The sequence below is a fragment of the Triticum urartu genome, chromosome 5, assembly GCF_003073215.2.
Source record: "Triticum urartu cultivar G1812 chromosome 5, Tu2.1, whole genome shotgun sequence".
Taxonomy (NCBI): Eukaryota; Viridiplantae; Streptophyta; class Magnoliopsida; order Poales; family Poaceae; genus Triticum; species Triticum urartu.
Window position 1 is genome coordinate 38,793,677 of NC_053026.1, and position 21,226 is coordinate 38,814,902.

The window sequence follows — 21,226 nt, forward strand, 5'->3', positions numbered from 1 at the left end:
TGTATATGCATTTTTTTCAGGAAATTTGAGGGGTATATTAGCAAAATTTTCAACCATGGTGTGGCCCCCTCGCGCTTGGATCTGTCGTTGTGTGCTATAAAAAATGCCAAAAAAAGGGGCCGCAATATCTACAAACGTTCCCCGGAAGAATTTCCTAACGAATGCTCAAATTGACATGCAATTTGAGGAGAAGTCGCTATGATTAAAAGTAAAAAATTGCCGTGTATCTAAAAAAAGCAAGCGATCTTTTTTCTTTTTGCTATCCACGTGATCTGAATCCAATGCTTGTGGGGGCGTTTTCTAGAACCTCCTAACAAGAGAACACTCCTCAGTCATCGTTTTCCAAAAATAGTGTTGGAGATGCTTAGTTAGATACCAAAAGTTGGCTCGCCAACATTTCAACATGCGAGTGTTTAAAATTTGCCAGAATTTTTCTAACATTTTAAGAGGCTGACATAATAATTTGGTAACTAAATTGTTGGCTTTGCCCGAAACAATGGCAAAGCCAAAATTTGATGTCAACCCAAACCCCCTCCCCCACCCCACAAAATCTTTTCTATCGGCGTTAAACCATCACTTTACAGGTGCTTTTGTGCAAAATCACTCACTAGCGTCCAAAGCAACTCGTCGCACCTCGTTCCCTTTCGTCCATACACCTTTCGTCTCGCCGCCGGTCGGGGTCCCGCTCCGGCTAAGCCAGACTAATGGCCACCGCCGCCGTCCCCAACGGCCACCCCTCCGCCGCCGGCGACGATAGTCCTCCGCCCCCACCGCAGTCCTCGTCCTCGTCCTCGTCCTCGCTGGTATTTCTGGGCACGGGCTGCTCCAGCGCCGTCCCCAACGCGCGGTGCCTGATTCAGCCCTCCGACCCGCCCTGCGCCGTCTGCTCCCAGTCCCTCTCCGTGCCCCCGGAGCTAAACCCCAACTACAGGTATCGTCTCCCTCCCCCTCCCCTTTCCCCCTCCCCACCTCTGCACGTCGTCGGTATCGGGGTGCTCTGTTGCCGTGCGGCGACGTGGGGTTATCAGTGGTTTCTCGCCGATGGCGCGGATCCTAAGGCGGGCTTTAGGTTGGGTCGTTTCTGTGAATCGCGTACATGGTCAATCAATCATGCATTTCTCCGGGCGAGTAGGGTGGTTGTTGCCTGGATCTGGAACGTCTGCTAGTTTGGCGCCATCAGTAGGAAGCTGTTGTTCCGTGCTTCAGATTCAGAACCGGACACCTCTGCTCTGCGTGATGTTGTTCCCTATAAGGCTATAAGCGGTGCATTCTCGTGGTATGTAGTGTCAATTTTGAGGCATAGGAGCATTTTAGCAGTAACTGTTATCATGTGATTGAGGAAAAATGTTGGGATGTGCTGGACACTATACTACATGGTAATGCTCTGAACTGTTTTCAGTTTGAATGGGACTGAGACTGAAGTATTGCCCTGTTGTGTTCCAATAACACTTGAGCTAGCCGAGGGGAAATATATGTTGGATTTATGAACAAGTGGATTCAGGTTTAAGACTTTGCATGCCAACATGGAGTTATTTACCTGGTATTGTGTGTTTCATTCAAAGCTAGTAGTGAGTATAGCCTTTTCTTTCATACAGGCACAGGGAATACATGAAATTTGGTTGCACGGTACTAGATCAATGCTGTATTTAATGCTGGGAAATTAGTAACTTATAAAAAATCAACTTACATGGTAACATCATCTATTGATGAGATAAAAAAAAAGATATGTTTAGCACCTAGAATGAGGGACACAAGTTCTACATGCTGCTTCGCGATGTCATGGAAATAGGATCAGTGATTGGTCTGTTTGGTTTGATGATATCTTGAAGAACTTTGTACTGCATATTGAAGGCTACCTATCTCATGCAACAACCTTTAGTTTAAAATGTTTTTTGGGAGATGAGCCACTTTGATAGGATTATAAGCTAGCATGCTACATGCTCAATTGCTCATATATGCAATTTGATGTTCTTGTTCAAAACCTTCTCTGTGACTAGATATATTGTCCTGGTTGATCTAGGCAGGATGCTACCAAAGTTATTTCTGTATATTTGGAGCCAAGTCGATTTCAACTTCTTTCTTTCGCCTTTCGAGATGAATGTAGCTGCTTTAATATATAATTGCTTGGCACACTTCTTTCCAAATATTTCCAAGTATTAATGCACCCGTGATAGTTTGTACTCCCTCCTTCCATCTATATAGGGCCTAATGCGTTTTTCGAGGCCAACTTTGACTAAATGTTAGAGCAATAATATATGACATGCAAGTTACACAAAGCATACCATCAAATTCGTATGTGATAGGAGATTCCAATGATATAATTTTCACATTGTACATCTTATGTATTATTAATCTTATCAATAGTCAAATGTTGTCTTAAAAAACGCATTAGGCCCTATATAGATGGAATGAGGGAGTAGCTATAATCATGCTTATGTATGCATTTTCTGGGACTACATTGTCACTTGGTTTTGTGCAGGTGTAATACTTCTCTTCTGATTGATTATTGCCAAGATGAAGGTGCACACAAGTATATTATAATTGATGTTGGGAAGACATTCCGAGAACAAGTTCTGCGGTGGTTTGTTTGCCACAAAATCCCCTGTGTTGATTCTGTGAGTTCTTGATTGTGTTCTTGTTTCATTTAGCTTATCTGATATGGTTTATTGGATGACCAAAGTGCCAACAGTTAGATATCTGCAATAGTAAACAAAAAACTGCCATGGTTGTGTATGCATTGACATTTGACACCTTTAATTTATTATAATTTATTTATTACAGATTATTCTGACTCATGAGCACGCAGATGCGATCTTGGGACTTGATGATATTCGGGTTGTACAGCCATTTAGTCCTACAAATGATATTGATCCAACCCCTATTTATCTCTCCCAATATGCCATGGACAGGTACTTAGTTCTTGCTGACATTTTAGACTTTCATGTTAGTCTATTGTAAGAGAGCCTTATCAGTGGTACATGTCATGTACTCTTTTAGTTCTGACATGCCATAATATACTACTTTATGATTTATGCTACATTAACTATTTAGCTCTGTGTACTCTTTATACCATTTACCTTGATTTGTACTATCTAGTAGGGTCTTAAGTGAGAATTTGTACTATCAAACTCACATGCTTAGTTTGAAACAGCATTTCCCAAAAGTTTCCATACTTGGTCAAAAAGAAACTAAAGGAAGGGGAGGAGGTCAGGCGGGTTGCTCAACTTGACTGGAGAATAATTGAGAGTGATCTTCAGAAACCGTTTACTGCCTCAGGCCTACAGTTTGTTCCCTTGCCGGTAAGAAGTGCATTTTTCTATCAACTTTGTGTTTTCTTGCTTCGTCCCTGTCTCTTAGTTTTGTATATCTCTCAGGTGATCCATGGAGAGGACTACATTTGTCTGGGTTTCCTTTTCGGAAGAAAATCTAAAGTTGCTTATATATCCGATGTTTCACGGTTTCCTCCTAGCACAGAAGATGGTAAACCTTCTTCCCCTCCTAATGCTACTCGATCAACTGTATTTTATAATTAGCTCTGTGTTTCACAGCGCATGTGCTGATTGTTTGCATTTTAGAACAAATTTTTATCACAACATGAAAACATATCACACTATTCAGTTAATATATATTTTTGAAATGAAATCCACTACAACGAACCTTTTTAGAGTGATCAGTAAATTCTCTCTGTGTGGTGTTCGCCATAACACACAAGTACCCTGCAGCAGAAATTATAGTGCAATCTTGATTTATGGACCTGTATACTTGAGCATAGAGTTTTTGAATTAAATATTTATCCATAAGCTTGGCATGAATGAATTGTGAGCTCTTTCTATGCTATTCTGTCCTTCCTCTGTTAGGGAGGCATTATTTTCTTTGATGAAAGCTGTTATCTGGTAGATCCATTTGTGCCCTCTCTTGCTTGTTTTCACTATCTAGAAACCTTCATTAAGGTGTTCATGTACACATGCTTTTCAGCAATTTCAATGTCTGGAGGGGGGCAGCTAGATTTGCTCATCTTGGACTGCCTATACAGGGTTAGTTTCTTGAGTTCCTCAGTTATATACACGTATTTTTTCCTTTGGGTTGCTTATATAATTTGGTTCTGGGCAAGTGATATGTTCTATCTTATTTCTCATTCTTGACTGCTGAGTTTGTTAACCAATTCCTTCAATTTAACTGGCTTTGCTCGTTACACATTTGACCTTTCTTTTCTGTAAAACAAGGGAACTTTTATTAAATCCCATCTTACTAGGGAGGCTGACTAATAACGCAAGTATATCAATGCCCATGTACCACCAGCCCAAAAATACCAGTAGCCAAAAGTTTGCTGGCCCAAAAACAGCAAGGACAAATACATATCAGAATATTGAGGGGACCATACATGATAACATATACTCCGTCCGTCTCATAATATAAGAGCGTTTTTTACATTAGTGTAGTGTCAAAAACGCTCTTGTATCATGGGACGGAGGGAGTATATACTATATATCAAGGATCTAACACCGTAAACTACCATGCCTTTTTCCTGATGCTTGAATTAACAAATATACGCAGGAAATCTCGGTTCTCTGACTGTATTGGGTGAGACCTATTTCTTCATGGGCTACATAACTGTGTTTGAGATGTTGCAAAGATGTAGTCAAATTGTTCGAAGTAGGGCGCTGAATGTGCAACATGCTGATACTGTTTGTATATTAAAAATCACAAATATGTTCTAATGCCCATAGGGGTGTGCACCCTTGTTTACAGAAAGAGTTTATATTCTAAATGTTTCCAAAGGCACGTACTCAAAAGATGCAAATGCCAAGACTTGCACATACTGTGATGCTGCTTTTTATATGATAAGTAAAAATATACGGCTGATTCTCCATGTGATTCGTAATCTTCAGTCACTGTTGGAAGCAATCCTTCTCTGTTTGATTAATTGACAGCAATTTGATAAAACCAGAGGTTGCTTGAGAGCATGTAATATTACATTACTTAGCCATGTTTGGTTGTTTCATTCTGATGAGTGACATATATACTTGTGTTGGGCTCTGACATTCTTCTCTATGTGTGAACAGACTGGTTCTCATAACGTGCATCTTTGTTGGGATCAGGTTAGTTTCCTCTTGCACAACTCAAGGAATTTGAACGTTCTCCTCCTATTTTTTCTTGTCAAATTTCTTGCTCTCCCTTTTTGGCTAATATTGTACCATGCAGACACTGGATGCTATTAAGAGGATATTCCCCAAGAAGGCATTGCTCATTGGGTTGACTCATGAGATGGACCATCACAAGGACAACCAGACACTGGAAGAATGGTCCAGAAGGTAGGCCTTCTCGCAGGATTGTTTCAGCTATTACATCCACAAGCTCATACGGTCATGCCCCAAATAAGGCGGCATGAACCACACAACTGTACTTGCACACTTTCGTGAATGTTACAAGCGATGCTGTCTTAAAATAGTCACTACTCATTTCACTCTGCTGTAACTGTAAGTTCCTAAAGTGCATGCATGCTCATGGACTGTACTCTGCATGCAGAGAGGGGATTGATGTGCAGTTAGCTCGCGATGGCTTGCGTGTCTACATTGATCTGTAAACGTGTTGAGGTACAATTCTACATGTTTACTCAACACTTTCTTGAGATGTTTATTGACACTTCGAGGAATACAAGTCTATAGGGATCAAACATATTGCCTGTTCATTATTACCCACTTGTGGGACTCGCTTCTTTTGTGCTTAATGTACCTGCACAATCATGTTACTGCTTTTTGCTCCACTTCACCCTCATGATTTTCCTTGACATTTTAATTCAGGACCATCGTCGAAGCAGCGGCCTGTACCACCCAGTTTGCAGTTGCTGTTACAATCCAGCCCCTATCGAGAAGAAAATGGAGGAGACATCAAATTTTCGTGCATTCAAAATGATTGAATCATTTACAAACCGGATTCAAAATGAATAACAAGCAAGAAATACCTCGCAGATTCTGTTTCGATTTTATTTGGGTAGTCCCACGTTTGAATGTTCTCATTATCTAGAGGCTTCCTACACCGGACGCATCTTGGTGCAGACGGTACAACGAACACTCGACTCATCAAAGTTTAGAACGCAGGAAAATAGAAAACCATAGAATGTATCTTGGTTTCTTGTAGGAACCAAGACCATAGGTGGACTTGTGAGACACAAAGAAAGGAAAAAAAAAACATGAGGCAAGACCTCATGTTTGGTTCCCTCTGAAATTCAATTAATCTAAGGAAGAAGACGACCAATATGGGTTTTGATGTGGTATGTTTTTTTCTGGTAGTTTTGTCTCCTGCTATATTTTCATTGTACTCCCCCCCCCCCCCCCCCCCCCCCAAAAAAAAGAAATACTATAAGAGTGTTATCTAAACACTCTTATATTTCTTTACGGAGAGAGTACTTACTACTGTACCATTTTACTTGTTAATTGCGTATCAGATATAAGATGACTTTTTGGTGTCTTTTCTCAAAAAGAAAAAAATGATGTTTTATATAATAATCGTTTCTTGAAAAAAATTGTGTTCCCCCCTTTGTCCCAAATGGGGCATCTATGTTCCCGGTTATCCTTAACCACATCAGCTGCAACATCAAATCTTCGAGAGTTGATTTTGTGGTTGTTCGGTCAGTTGGCCGTTTAATCTGTGCCTGATCCCAAGGGCATACCATACTGCCTCTTTCCATCTGGATTTCCTTTTTCTCGAGCAACTCCGCCTCTTCGAAACCGACCGTGGATGTCATTTGAAACAGAGAATTCAAACGAGGCAGTTCAATCTCTAACACGACGGCCTGTATATAAGTAATTGAGCATTTTTCTTTTCTTTCAAAAATGCTCCAAAACTTTTAATCAAACCAACGACACAGAGAGATGGCGCTCCCCATCGCTTGAGCTAGCCGGTCGTTTTTTTACCGCGCATGGGAAGTCATCAAGGACGCGCTACTGTCGTACCATCGCCGTGGAGAAGAAACCTCAAAGTCATCGCCGCTGAAAGATCCATAAATCCAAGATCATAATCTTGAAAAAAAAAGCTCACAAACCTTAGGCCGGCAGCAGAGGCCGCATCATTGTGATGAAGAGGAAGACAGATGACCATTTTCCATACGTCTATTGGAGCATTTCTTGAAGCTACAGTCAATCCTTGATATTCCCTCCGTTCCTAAATATTTATCTTTTTAGATATTCCAACAAATGACTACATATGAAGCAAAATGATGAATCTACACTCTAAAATATGTCTATATACATCCGTATATGGTAGTCCATTTAAAATCTCTAAAAGACAAATATTTAGGAAACGGAGGGAGTACTTTCGTCCTTTTCTCATTACCATTTGGGGGAGGGTTCGCCTTTGCATGGGAATTCTGGTGGAAGCCCATTTCCATAAACAACGACGCAAACAATATGTGTATGTATCGCCCGAGACGGAAGCCCCTGTATCTCGCCTTCAGCGAGTCTAGGTTCTGACTCGCTGAAGGGGACGGCCGAGATGGGTCGGCCCACGCGCACGGGAGGCCACAGCCTCTTTTTCTGTTTTCTGTTTTCGTTGTTTTCTTGTTTTTATACTTCTGCTTATAGTTTAAAATATTTTAAATATATATTACACAAAACACTCTACAAAAAACATTTGGAAAATGTTGAACAAGTATATGAAAAATGTTAATCAAGCATTCGGAAAATGTTGAACAAGTATTTGAAAAATGTTGAACAAATAGTTTAAAATATTTTAAATATATATTACACAAAACACTCTACAAAAAACATTTGGAAAATGTTGAACAAGTATATGAAAAATGTTAATCAAGCATTCGGAAAATGTTGAACAAGTATTTGAAAAATGTTGAACAAATATTTAAAAAATATTGAAAAAAGTATTTTAAAAAGTTAATCAAGCATTAGGAAAATATTGAACAAGTATTTGAAAAGTGCTGAAAAATAATTGAAAAAAATGTTGATCAAGCATTCGAAAAATGTTGAATGTGTATAGAAAAATTGTAGATCATTTATTAAAAATGATGGGTTTTTTATCATGTATATAAAAAGGCTAATCGAGCATTTGAAAAAATGTTGAACAAGTGTTTGAATAATGTTAATCAAGCGTTTGAAAAATGTTAAATGTGTATAGAAAAAATGTTGACCATCTATTAAAAAATATTAACCTTTTTATTTAAAAACTGTTAATCAAGCATTTTTTAAAAATGTATAAAAAACTGTTGACCATGTATCCAAAAAAAGTTAATCTTGTATATAAAAATTGTGAAACAAGCATTTGAAAATTGTTAAAAAAATGTGTATAGAAACAATGTTGACAATATATATTAAAAATGTTAGTTTTGTATTGAGGAATGTTAAACATGTATTGGAAAAATGTTGCTGACATATAGAAAAAAGTAGAATAAAATGTTAGTTTTCTATTGAGGAATGTTAAACATGTATTGGAAAAATGTTGCTGACATATACAAAAAAAGTAGAATGAAACCAAAAGAAACATAGAAAACCAAAAATAAAAAAGGAAAACTAATAAACCAAAGAAAGAAGAAAATGAAAAATAAAATCTGAAGAAACAAATGAAAAAAAATGAAAAAAGAATTAAAAACTAGAGAAGAAAAAGAGAAAGAAACAAAAGAAAACGAAAAGAAGAAGAACAAACCAAGAAAAGCTTGATAAAACAGAAAAACGATGAAGAAATTCGGCTCTTTTACCTTAAGGCCTCCTTTAGTTTGTAGGATTTTTATAGGAATTCTATAGGTTAGGTTTTACAAAGGAAAAATTCCTTTGAAGCCCTTTGGTTTGTAGGAATGGATTCCTATTCCTATGTAGGATAGGAATCAATTCTTCATATTTTGGAGGGAAAAAACATTAGCCTAGACTCAATGGAAAAAAAAATCTATCCTATGCACATGCATATCATCTCACTTCCTATGATTTCCCTATTCCTATAAAATTCCTATCCTATGAACCAAAAAAGACCTAAAACGAGGAGGTCGCACCCTACAGGTCATCACAAACCAGACCTGATGGTTGTGGCTAGCGTCGCTACCTCCTATTCAGGAGACCCGGGAGACAAAAGAAAGTCCTTCAGCAAAAGTTGCTACCATCTCGCTTAATGTGAGACATAGTTCTCGCGGACCAAGACACCACAAGGGATAAAAAACATCTGTCGGTTAATTTGCTCACCAATTTGAGTGTCATTGTTACAGAAACTTTACCAGATCCCGCATCCCGTCCCGGCATGCAAAATAACCGCCAAAGTGTGGGTTGGGGCGGGAAAACCTGCCCGATCAGACCCTACATCCCGCCCTGGCCCACAAATATTTTTTGCGGGGAATGGCAAAACTTCTCCCCTAACCTCTAGTTTCACGGGTTGCGAGGCCGACTCGAGCTCAGTCCCTATCCGCAGCGAGATTTGGCGGGAGGGACATTTTCGCGCGCCCTTTCTCGCTCCTCCCACCCTCCGTCACCATTGCCCTGCCTCCGCATGCTCCGGTGCTTCCTCCCCGGCCGTCCCTCGCCGCCATGGACGACTCCCTGCTATCCCCCGTCACCGTCGAGGTCGCGCATGCTCCTTCCCCTCGGGCGGATCTTGTCGCCGGCCATGTTGGCCCCGCCGCCGCCGCCCAAGCTAACGTCGCGCCTGCCCGCAAGCGGCAGGGCAACATGGTCGTGCAAGGCAGGAATCCGGCTGCCCCCGCCGCAAAGGCCCGCGCTCCGGGCGCCAACGCCGCAGCGCGATCCCAACCGGTGGCGGAGAAGGTCGCCAAGGTTGCCGACGTAAAGTGGAGGAAGATTCCAGCTATAAAGAAGTCGCCTTCTTCATCCTCTCACTCCATCCCGGAAAGAGGTGCCCCGGCAATGCCGTTCAATGGTGTTGCTCCCCCCGCAAGCTGTTGGGGAACGTAGTAATTTCAAAAATTTCCTACGCACACACAAGATCATGGTGATGCATAGCAACGAGAGGGGAGAGTGTTGTCTACGTACCCTCGTAGACCGAAGCAGAAGCGTTGACGCAACGTAGAGGAAGTAGTCGTACGTCTTCCCGATCCGACTGATCCAAGCACCGTTACTCCGGCACCTCCGTGTTCTTGGCACACGTTCAGCTCGATGACGATCCCCGGGCTCCGATCCAGCAAAGCATCGGGGAGGAGTTCCGTCAGCACGACGCGCGTGGTGACGATCTTGATGTTCTACCGTCGCAGGGCTTCGCCTAAGCACCGCTACAATATTATCGAGGATTATGGTGGAAGGGGGCACCGCACACGGCTAAGAAAACGATCACATGGATCAACTTGTGTGTCTATGGGGTGCCCCCTGCCCCCGTATATAAAGGAGTGGAGGAGGGGAGGGCCGGCCCTCTCTATGGCGCGCCCTAGGGGAGTCCTACTCCCATCGGGAGTAGGATTCCCCCTTTCCTAGTCCAACTAGGAGTCCTTCCATGTAGTAGGAGTAGGAGACAAGGAAGGGGAAGAGGGAAGAGAAGGAAGGAGGGGGCGCAGCCCCTCCCCTAGTCCAATTCAGACTAGGCCTTGGGGGGGCGCGCGGCCTGCCTCTCCCTCTCCCCTAAAGCCCAATAAGGTCCATATACTTCTTCTCCCGTATTCCCGTAACTCCCCGGTACTCCGAAAAATACCCGAACCACTCGGAACCTTTCCGATGTCCGAATATAGTCGTCCAATATATCGATCTTTACGTCTCGACCATTTCGAGACTCCTCGTCATGTCCCCGATCTCATCCGGGACTCCGAACTCCTTCGGTACATCAAAACTCATAAACTCATAATATATTTGTCATCGAAACCTTAAGCGTGCGGACCCTATGGTTCGAGAACAATGTAGACATGACCGAGACACGTCTCCGGTCAATAACCAATAGCGGAACCTGGATGCTCATATTGGCTCCTACATATTCTACGAAGATCTTTATCGGTCAGACCGCATAACAACATACGTTGTTCCCTTTGTCATCGGTATGTTACTTGCCCGAGATTCGATCGTCGGTATCTCAATACCTAGTTCAATCTCGTTACCGGCAAGTCTCTTTACTCGTTCTGTAATACATCATCTCGCAACTAACTCATTAGTTGCAATGCTTGCAAGGCTTAAGTGATGTGCATTACCGAGAGGGCCCAGAGATACCTCTCCGACAATCAGAGTGACAAATCCTAATCTCGAAATACGCCAACCCAACATGTACCTTCAGAGACACCTGTAGAGCTCCTTTATAATCACCCAGTTACGTTGTAACGTTTGGTAGCACACAAAGTGTTCCTCCGGTAAACGGGAGTTGCATAATCTCATAGTCAGAGGAACATGTATAAGTCATGAAGAAAGCAATAGCAACATACTAAACGATCAAGTGCTAAGCTAACGGAATGGGTCATGTCAATCAGATCATTCATCTAATGATGTGATCCCGTTAATCAAATAACAACTCTTTGTCCATGGTTAGGAAACATAACCATCTTTGATTAACGAGCTAGTCAAGTAGAGGCATACTAGTGACACTCTGTTTGTCTATGTATTCACACATGTATTATGTTTCCGGTTAATACAATTCTAGCATGAATAATAAACATTTATCATGAAATAAGGAGATAAATAATAACTTTATTATTGCCTCGAGGGCATATTTCCTTCAGTCTCCCACTTGCACTAGAGTCAATAATCTAGTTCACATCGTCATGTAATTTAACAGCAATAGTTCACATCACCATGTGATTAACACCCATAGTTCACATCGCCATGTGACCAACACCCAAAGGATTTACTGGATTCAGTAATCTAGTTCACATCGCTATGTGATTAACACCCAAAGAGTACTGAGGTGTGATCATGTTTTGCTTGTGAGAGAATCTTAGTCAACGGGTCTTTCACATTCAGATCCGTTATGTATTTTGCAATTTTCTATGTCTACAATGCTCTGCACGGAGCTACTCTAGCTAATTGCTCCCACTTTCAATATGTATCTAGATCGAGACTTAGAGTCATCCAGATCAGTGTTAAAACTTGCATCGATGTAACCCTTTACGGCGAACCTTTTTGTCACCTCCATAATCGAGAAACATATCATTATTCCACTAAGGATAATTTTGACCGCTGTCCAGTGATCTACTCCTAGATCATTATTGTACTCCCTTGCCAAAATCAGTGTAGGGTACACAATAGATCTGGTACATAGCATGGCATACTTTATAGAACCTATGGCTGAGGCATAGGGAATGACTTTCATTCTCTTTCTATCTTCTGCCGTGGTCGGGTTTTGAGTATTACTCAATTTCACACCTTGTAACACAGGCAAGAAACTTTTTCTTTGACTGTTCCATTTTGAACTACTTCAAAATCTTGTCAAGGTATGTACTCATTGAAAAAACTTATCAAGCGTCTTGATCTATCTCTATAGATCTTGATACTCAATATGTAAGCAGCTTTACCGAGGTCTTTCTTTGAAAAACTCCTTTCAAACACTCCTTTATGCTTTACAGAATAATTCTACATTATTTCCGATCAACAATATGTCATTCACATATACTTATCAGAAATGTTGTAGTGCTCCCACTCACTTTCTTGTAAATACAGACTTCACCGCAAGTCTGTATAAAACTATATGCTTTGATCAACTTATCAAAGTGTATATTCCAACTCCGAGATGCTTGCACCAGTCCATAAATGGATCGCTGGAGCTTGCATATTTTGTTAGCACCTTTAGGATTGACAAAACCATCTTGTTGCATCACATACAACTCTTCTTTAATAAATCCATTAAGGAATGCAGTTTTGTTTATCCATTTGCCAGATTTCATAAAATGCGGCAATTGCTAACATGATTCGGACAGACTTAAGCATAGATACGAGTGAGAAACTCTCATCGTAGTCAACACCTTGAACTTGTCGAAAACCTTTTGCGACAATTCTAGCTTTGTAGATAGTAACACTACTATCTGTGTCCGTCTTCCTCTTGAAGATCCATTTATTATCAATGGCTTGCCGATCCTCGGGCAAGTCCACCAAAGTCCACACTTTGTTCTCATACATGGATCCTATCTCAGATTTCATGGCCTCAAGCCATTTATCGAAATCTGGGCTCATCATCGCTTCCTCATAGTTCGTAGGTTCGTCATGGTCAATTACCGTACCACTCTGGTGCGGATCTCACTCTGGTTTACCTACGAGATTCGGTAGTAACTTGATCTGAAGTTACATGATCATCATCATTTGCTTCCTCACTAATTGGTGTAGTAGTCACAGGAACAAATTTCTGTGATGAACCATTTTCCAATAAGGGAGAAGGTACAATTACCTTATCAAGTTTTCTACTTTCCTCCCACTCACTTCTTTCGAGAGAAACTCCTTCTCTAGAAAGGATCCATTCTTAGCAACGAATGTCTTGCCTTCGGATCTGTGATAGAAGGTGTACCCAACTGTCTCCTTTGGGTATCCTATAAAGACATATTTCTCCGATTTGAGTTTGAGCTTATCGAGATGAAACTTTTTCACATAAGCATCGCAACTCCAAACTTTAAGAAACGACAACTTAGGTTTCTTGTCAAACCATAGTTCACACGGTGTCGTCTCAACGGATTTTGATGGTGCCCTATTTAACATGAATGCAGCTGTCTCTAATGCATAACCCCAAAATGATAGTGGTAGATCGGTAAGAGACATCATAGATCGCACTATATCTAATAAAGTACGGTTATGACGTTCGGACACACCATTACACTATGGTGTTCCAGGTGGCGTGAGTAGTGAAACTATTTCACATTGTTTTAATTGAAGGCCAAACTCGTAACTCAAATATTTTACCTCTGCGATCATATCGTAGAAACTTTTTCTTTTCTTGTCACGATGATTTTCCACTTCACTCTGAAATTCTTTGAACTGTTCAAATGTTTCAGACTTATGTTTCATCAAGTAGATATCCCCATATCTGCTCAAATCATATGTGAAGGTCAGAAAATAATGATACCTGCTGCAAGCCTTAATATTCATCGGACCACATACATCAGTATGTATGATTTCCAACAAATCTATTGCTTGCTTCATTGTTCCGAAGAACGGCGTTTTAGTCATCTTGCCCATAAGGCATGGTTCGCAAGCATCAAGTGATTCATAATCAAGTGATTCCAAAAGCCCATCAGCATGTAGTTTCTTCATGCGCTTTACACCAATATGATTTAAACGGCAGTGCCAGAAATAAGTTGCACTATCATTATTAACTTTGCATCTTTTGGTTTCAATATTATGAATATGTGTATCACTACGATCGAGATCCAACGAACTTGTTTCATTGGGTGTATGACCATCAAAGGTTTTATTTATGTAAACAGAACAAGAATTATTCTCTGACTTTAATGAATAATCGTATTGCAATAAACATGATCAAATCATATTCATGCTCAACGCAAAAACCAAATAACATTTATTTAGGTTCAACACTAATCCCGAAAGTATAGGGGAGTGTGCGATGATGATCATATCAATCTTGAAACTACTTCCAACACACATCGTCACTTCACCCTTAACTAGTCTCTGTTTATTCTGCAACTCCTGTTTCGAGTTACTACTCTGAGCAACTGATCCAGTATCAAATACTGAGGGGTTGCTATAAACACTAGTAAAGTACACATAAATAACATGTATATCAAATATACTTTTGTTCACTTTGTCATCCTTCTTATCCGCCAAATACTTGGGGCAGTTCTGCTTCCAGTGACCAGTCCCTTTACAGTAGAAGCACTTAGTCTCAGGCTTAGGACCAGACTTGGGCTTCTTCACTTGAGCAGCAACTTGCTTGCTGTTCTTCTTGAAGTTCCCCTTCTTCCCTTTGCCCTTTTCTTGAAACTAGTGGTCTTGTTAACCATCAACACTTGATGTTTTTCTTGATTTCTACCTTCGTCGATTTCAGCATCACGAAGAGCTTGGGAATTGTTTCCGTTATCCCTTGCATATTATAGTTCATCACGAAGTTCTACTAACTTGGTGATGGTGACTAGAGAATTCTGTCAATCACTATCTTATCTGGAAGATTAACTCCCACTTGATCCAAGCGATTGTAGTACCCAGACAATCTGAGCACATGCTCACTAGTTGAGCGATTCTCCTCCATCTTTTGGCTATAGAACTTGTTGGAGACTTCATATCTCTCAACTCGGGTATTTGCTTGAAATATTAACTTCAACTCCTGGAACATCTCATATGGTCCATGACGTTCAAAACGTCTTTTGAAGTCCCGATTCTAAGCCGTTAAGCATGGTGCACTAAACTATTAAGTAGTCATTATATTGAGCTAGCCAAACGTTCATAACGTCTGCATCTGCTCCTGCAATATGTCTGTCACCTAGCGGTGCATCAAGGACATAATTCTTCTATGCAGCAATGAGGATAAACCTCAGATCACGGATCCAATCCGCATCATTGCTACTAACATCTTTCAACACAATTTTCTATAGGAACATATCAAAATAAACACAGGGAAGCAACAACGTGAGCTATTGATCTACAACATGATTTGCAAAATACTACCAGGACTAAGTTCATGATAAATTAAAGTTCAATTAATCATATTACTTAAGAACTCCCACTTAGATAGACATCCCTCTAATCCTCTAAGTGATCACGTGATTCAAATCAACTAAACCATGTCCGATCATCACGTGAGATGGAGCAGTTTCATTGGTGAACATCACTATGTTGATCATATCTACTATATGATTCACGCTTGACCTTTCGGTCTCCGTGTTCCGAGGCCATATCTGTATATGCTTGGCTCGTCAAGTATAACCTGAGTATTCCGCGTGTGCAACTGTTTTGCACCCGTTGTATTTGAACGTAGAGCCTATCACACCCGATCATCACATGGTGTCTCAGCACGAAGAACTTTTGCAACGGTGCATACTCAGGGAGAACACTTCTTGATAATTAGTGAGAGATCATCTTAAAATGCTATGGTCAAACTAAGCAAAAATAAGATGTATAAAAGATAAACAGCATATGCAATCAAAATATGTGACATGATATGGCCATCATCATCTTGCTTCTTTGATCTCCATCTCCAAAGTACTGTCATGATCTATATCGTCACCGACATGACACCATGATCTCCATCATCTTGATCTATATCAATGTGTCGTCACGTGGTCGTCTCGCCAACAATTGTTCTTGCAACTATTGCTATCGCATAGTGATAAATTAAAGCAATTATTGGACGCTTGCATCTTATGCAATAGAGAGACAACCATAAGGATTTTGCCAGTTGCTGATAACTTCAACAAAACATGATCATCTCATACAACAACTTATATCTCATCACGTCTTGACCATATCACATCACAACATGCCCTGCAAAAACAAGTTAGACGTCCTCTACTTTGTTGTTGCAAGTTTTACGTGGCTGCTATGGGCTTAGCAAGAACCGTTCTTACCTACGCATCAAAAACCACAATGATAGTTTGTCAAGTTGGTGCTATTTTAACCTTCGCAAGGACCGGGCGTAGCCACACTCGGTTCAACTAAAGTTGGAGAAACTGACACCCGCCAGCCACCTGTGTGCAAAGCACGTCGGTAGAACCAGTCTCGCGTAAGCGTACGCGTAATGTCGGTCCGGGCCGCTTCATCCAACAATACCGCCGAACCAAAGTGTGACATGCTAGTAAGCAGTATGACTTATATCGCCCACAACTCACTTGTGTTCTACTCGTGCATATTACATCAACGCATAAAACCTAGGCTCGGATGCCACTGTTGGGGAACGTAGTAATTTCAAAAATTTCCTACGCACACGAAAGATCATGGTGATGCATAGCAACGAGAGGGGAGAGTGTTGTCTACGTACCCTCGTAGACCGAAGCGGAAGCGTTGACGCAACATAGAGGAAGTAGTCGTATGTCTTCCCGATCCGACCGATCCAAGCACCGTTACTCCGGCACCTCCGAGTTCTTGGCACACGTTCAGCTCGATGACGATCCTCGGGCTCCGATCCAGCAAAGCGTCGGGGAGGAGTTCCGTCAGCACGACGGCATGGTGACGATCTTGATGTTCTACCGTCGCAGGGCTTCGCCTAAGCACCGCTACAATATTATCGAGGATTATGGTGGAAGGGGGCACCGCACACGGCTAAGAAAACGATCACGTGGATCAACTTGTGTGTCTATGGGGTGCCCCCTGCCCCCGTATATAAAGGAGTGGAGGAGGGGAGGGCCGGCCCTCTCTATGGCGCGCCCTAGGGGAGTCCTACTCCCACCGGGAGTAGGATTCCCCCTTTCCTAGTCCAACTAGGAGTCCTTTCATGCAGTAGGAGTAGGAGACAAGGAAGGGGAAGAGGGAAGAGAAGGAAGGAGGGGGCGCAGCCCCTCCCCTAGTCCAATTCGGACTAGGCCTTGGGGGGGGGGCGCGGCCTGCCTCTCCCTCTCCCCTAAAGCCCAATAAGGTCCATATACTTCTTCTCCCGTATTCCCGTAACTCCCCGGTACTCCGAAAAATACCCGAACCACTCGGAACCTTTCTGATGTCCGAATATAGTCGTCCAATATATCGATCTTTACGTCTCGACCATTTCGAGACTCCTCGTCATGTCCCCGATCTCATCCGGGACTCTGAACTCCTTCGGTACATCAAAACTCATAAAATCATAATATATCTGTCATCGAGACCTTAAGCGTGCGGACCCTACGGTTCGAGAACAATGTAGACATGACCGAGACACGTCTCCGGTCAATAACCAATAGAGGAACCTGGATGCTCATATTGGCTCCTACATATTCTATGAAGATCTTTATCGGTCAGACCGCATAACAACATACGTTGTTCCCTTTGTCATCGGTATGTTACTTGCCCGAGATTCGATCGTCGGTATCTCAATACCTAGTTCAATCTCGTTATCGGCAAGTCTCTTTACTCGTTCTGTAATACATCATCTCGCAACTAACTCATTAGTTGCAATGCTTGCAAGGCTTAAGTGATGTGCATTACTGAGAGGGCCCAGAGATACCTCTCTGACAATCGGAGTGACAAATCCTAATCTCGAAATACGCCAACCAACATGTACCTTCGGAGACACCTGTAGAGCTCCTTTATAATCACCCAGTTACGTTGTGACGTTTGGTAGCACACAAAGTGTTCCTCCGGTAAACGGGAGTTGCATAATCTCATAGTCAGAGGAACATGTATAAGTCATGAAGAAAGCAATAGCAACATACTAAACGATCAAGTGCTAAGCTAACGGATGGGTCATGTCAATCAGATCATTCATCTAATGATGTGATCCCGTTAATCAAATAACAACTCTTTTTCCATGGTTAGGAAACATAACCATCTTTGATTAACGAGCTAGTCAAGTAGAGGCATACTAGTGACACTCTGTTTGTCTATGTATTCACATATGTATTATGTTTCCGGTTAATACAATTCTAGCATGAATAATAAACATTTATCATGAAATAAGGAAATAAATAATAACTTTATTATTGCCTCTAGGGCATATTTCCTTCACAAGCGAGGTGCTCAACGAAATGGCCGGAAGGTATGCGTCTTCGATCATGGCGATTTCCTTTCATTTTTCGCCATTTTTTGCGATAGCTCATGACTTGTTATCGTTCACTATAGCGGTGGTTCGAACAATGCAACTGCCGAGTTCGTGAACTTGTTGGACACCAACGCTGTTGACATTGATCAAGCCCCGTTCGCAGCATTCGACTACAATGAAACGGAGGGCGGCGTGAACGATCATGGTTGTGAGAAAGAATTGGAGGAGATCGAAGCGGAAGCGTATGAGCAATAGCAAACAAGAACCGGGAAAAGCCAAAGATCGAAGAACTACACGACCTTGGAAGATCAAGCTTTGATCAAAGCATGAAGTGCGGTGTCTCTTGATGCATGCATGGGTACTTCTCAAACCGCCAAGAGATATTGGCAAAGGATCGAAGATCAATACTTCCTCATTATGGCAAAGCATCCCAATAGGACTCCACACACATTTCGGTCACTTCAAGGGCGTTGGGAGAATATCAAGCCTATGTGCAGCCGTTGGGCTGCTTGCTTGGAGCAAGTACGCAATGCACCTCCAAGTGGAACCGTGGAATCCGACTATGTGAGTTTGTTTTTCCTTTGTTCAAGTTGTGCATCATCATATTTTCATCATGGAAAATGATTGCATCACTTTGTTCACATTGTGTAGGACAAGATTGCTCAATATAGATACAAGGACATGGAAGCTTCGGAAGGCAGATTCTTCAAACTAGAGCATTGTTGGGAGTTGCTCCAAAAGTGCGAGAAGTGGAAGTTGATCGACAAAGAATCCCCACCAAAGAGAGGCTCACTTACAAACATGGATGAAGATGAGGATGATGATGGCCCAAGAAATTTGCACAAGCCCGATGGCGAGAAGAAGACTAAGAAGAAGATGAAGAGAGAGCAAGAAGCATCGATCTTGAGGGAGAAGATTGATGCCATGGTGCAATCAAACGAGTTGATGTTATTGAAGTCGTTGGAGATCAAGAAAGAGTTGGTTGAGAAGAAGGCAAAGGAGAAGCAAGAAAAGTGGCAATTGCTCAAGGAAGAGGGGCTGCGCAAAACTGCCATTGAGGAGAGAAGAGCACGCGCTGCAGAAAACAAAGCCATGTCCAAGCTTCTCACCGAAGAGAACAAGATCATGTCAATGAAACCGCAATGACATGGAAGATCTCATCAAAACATGGCATGATATGGCAAGGAGAGAAATCTTGAAGAGGAGAATGGTTGCGTCGGCCGGTGCGTGCTATAGTTCCAGAGATGTTTTCTCTGCTCCATATGGTGGCAATGTTGATGATTTCAGGGCGGGACTTGAAACAAGCGCCAGAGGTGGATTCGTTGGTGGCGATGAACTTCAAGATGGACTCGATGGCGCGGACTGAAGTTCGACCAAGATGGTGCCGGACATGGGCGCAAACTCTTGCATTGCCCTCTTTTGTGTTTGACGTACTGAACTTGACTTTTATTTGCGCGTAAAACTGTGTTATGTCATTTGAATTTGAACTTATTTGTGGAAACCTATGTCAAATGCGAGAACTGTCGTTTTCTGTTTGCGGGTCGTCGCGGCGGTGTCCGAGGAGAAGCCGCAGAAGCCGACCCGTAAAAAGTATATTCCGGGAATATACTTTTTACGGGTCCGTTTGGGGGGTCTGCATCTGTGGCAGCCTGAGCCAGCCCGTAAAAACGGTTTTCTATGAACTACAAACGCGTTTTGCGGGCCGGCCGGATGCGGGGTCTGCTAGAGTTGCTCTTATGTTACCAGCTCAATTGGACAAAAGGCTTACTATCTTAGTCTTGATTTATTAGCCCCCTCGTAATTAGGGTCATATTTTGACCATGATTTGAACTAATAAAATATAAGCTATACGTAGTAAAAATAATATCATCGAAAACTATGTTCAAATACGAGTCCAATGATATAATTTTTCGTGACATGCATTAACATTTTGTTAATTAAAGCGATGGTTAAAATTTGACATAAAATACGAAGAGAAGTAATAAACTAGAACGGAGGTAGTAATATTTTAGTATCTCACCTATCTAAGTTTTGTGGGCCGATCTGCAGCTTGTCTCTACTCCGACCACCTATATATTCACTACCCGGTGAGAATCCCGTCGCAACCACCCATCACAACTCAACTCAATGCATGACCACTGGAGAGCATTGTCACTGAATTGAGGATTCCTGCAGTCAATCAATCCTTTCCTTTCAACGTCATGGAAAATACAATCTCCATCATGATTAACTGTATAGTAGAACTATTTAGAAGCATGCATCGGAGAAGCGCTTAGAGCAAGCTTGTTGTCATGTGCCATTCTATCCAGCATGGCCTCGGTATTGGTAAGTCATTATGCGGTGTATTTAGTCTAAATAACATATTACCGAATAATATTTAATACAAGTATCATTTATTTAGACTAAACTTTTTTTTACTTCTTTATAATCACAATTCATATTTTTGACACATAATCTTAGGACATGTTTTGAAACTCTCCCAACTCCACCAAATCTGCAACTTCAGCTTCTCGAGTTAGCTTCTCGCTTCACCCGGCGATCAAAAACCGTTCGGGAGCAATGCTGGCTTCTCCCAATGTTGCATCCCAGCTGGGAGGCAAGAAGCTCATTGGGTTCCCTTTTGGGTTGGCTGGAGGCAGCCTAGGAGAGGGAAAACGATTCGATCGGGAGGGAGGACTCGGTCATGTGCACAAGCATGGGTGTACGT

At 41.9% G+C, this 21,226-nt stretch overlaps 1 protein-coding gene across 1 annotated transcript; it reads left to right on the plus strand.

The window, feature by feature from the left end:
- Window positions 1–601: 601 nt before the first annotated feature.
- LOC125507736 (putative hydrolase C777.06c) lies at window positions 602–6,274 on the plus strand. Its single transcript, XM_048672226.1, has 10 exons — window positions 602–931; window positions 2,480–2,615; window positions 2,782–2,909; window positions 3,152–3,299; window positions 3,375–3,480; window positions 3,976–4,034; window positions 5,064–5,099; window positions 5,203–5,312; window positions 5,527–5,594; window positions 5,802–6,274. Exons 1-9 carry the CDS (start codon window positions 705–707, stop codon window positions 5,582–5,584), a joined length of 1,008 nt encoding a protein of 335 aa, XP_048528183.1. The 5' UTR covers window positions 602–704; the 3' UTR covers window positions 5,585–5,594; window positions 5,802–6,274.
- Window positions 6,275–21,226: the final 14,952 nt, after the last annotated feature.

What these genes read in the sequence shown, in the direction of transcription:
- LOC125507736 (XM_048672226.1), top strand. Translation starts at nt 705, where the DNA reads ATGGCCACCGCCGCCGTCCCCAACGGCCACCCCTCCGCCGCCGGCGAC. An exon ending in GAGCTAAACCCCAACTACAG is followed by an intron (nt 932 to 2,479) that starts GTATCGTCTCCC and finishes GGTTTTGTGCAG; the next exon opens with GTGTAATACTTCTCTTCTGA. An exon ending in TCCCAATATGCCATGGACAG is followed by an intron (nt 2,910 to 3,151) that starts GTACTTAGTTCT and finishes AGTTTGAAACAG; the next exon opens with CATTTCCCAAAAGTTTCCAT.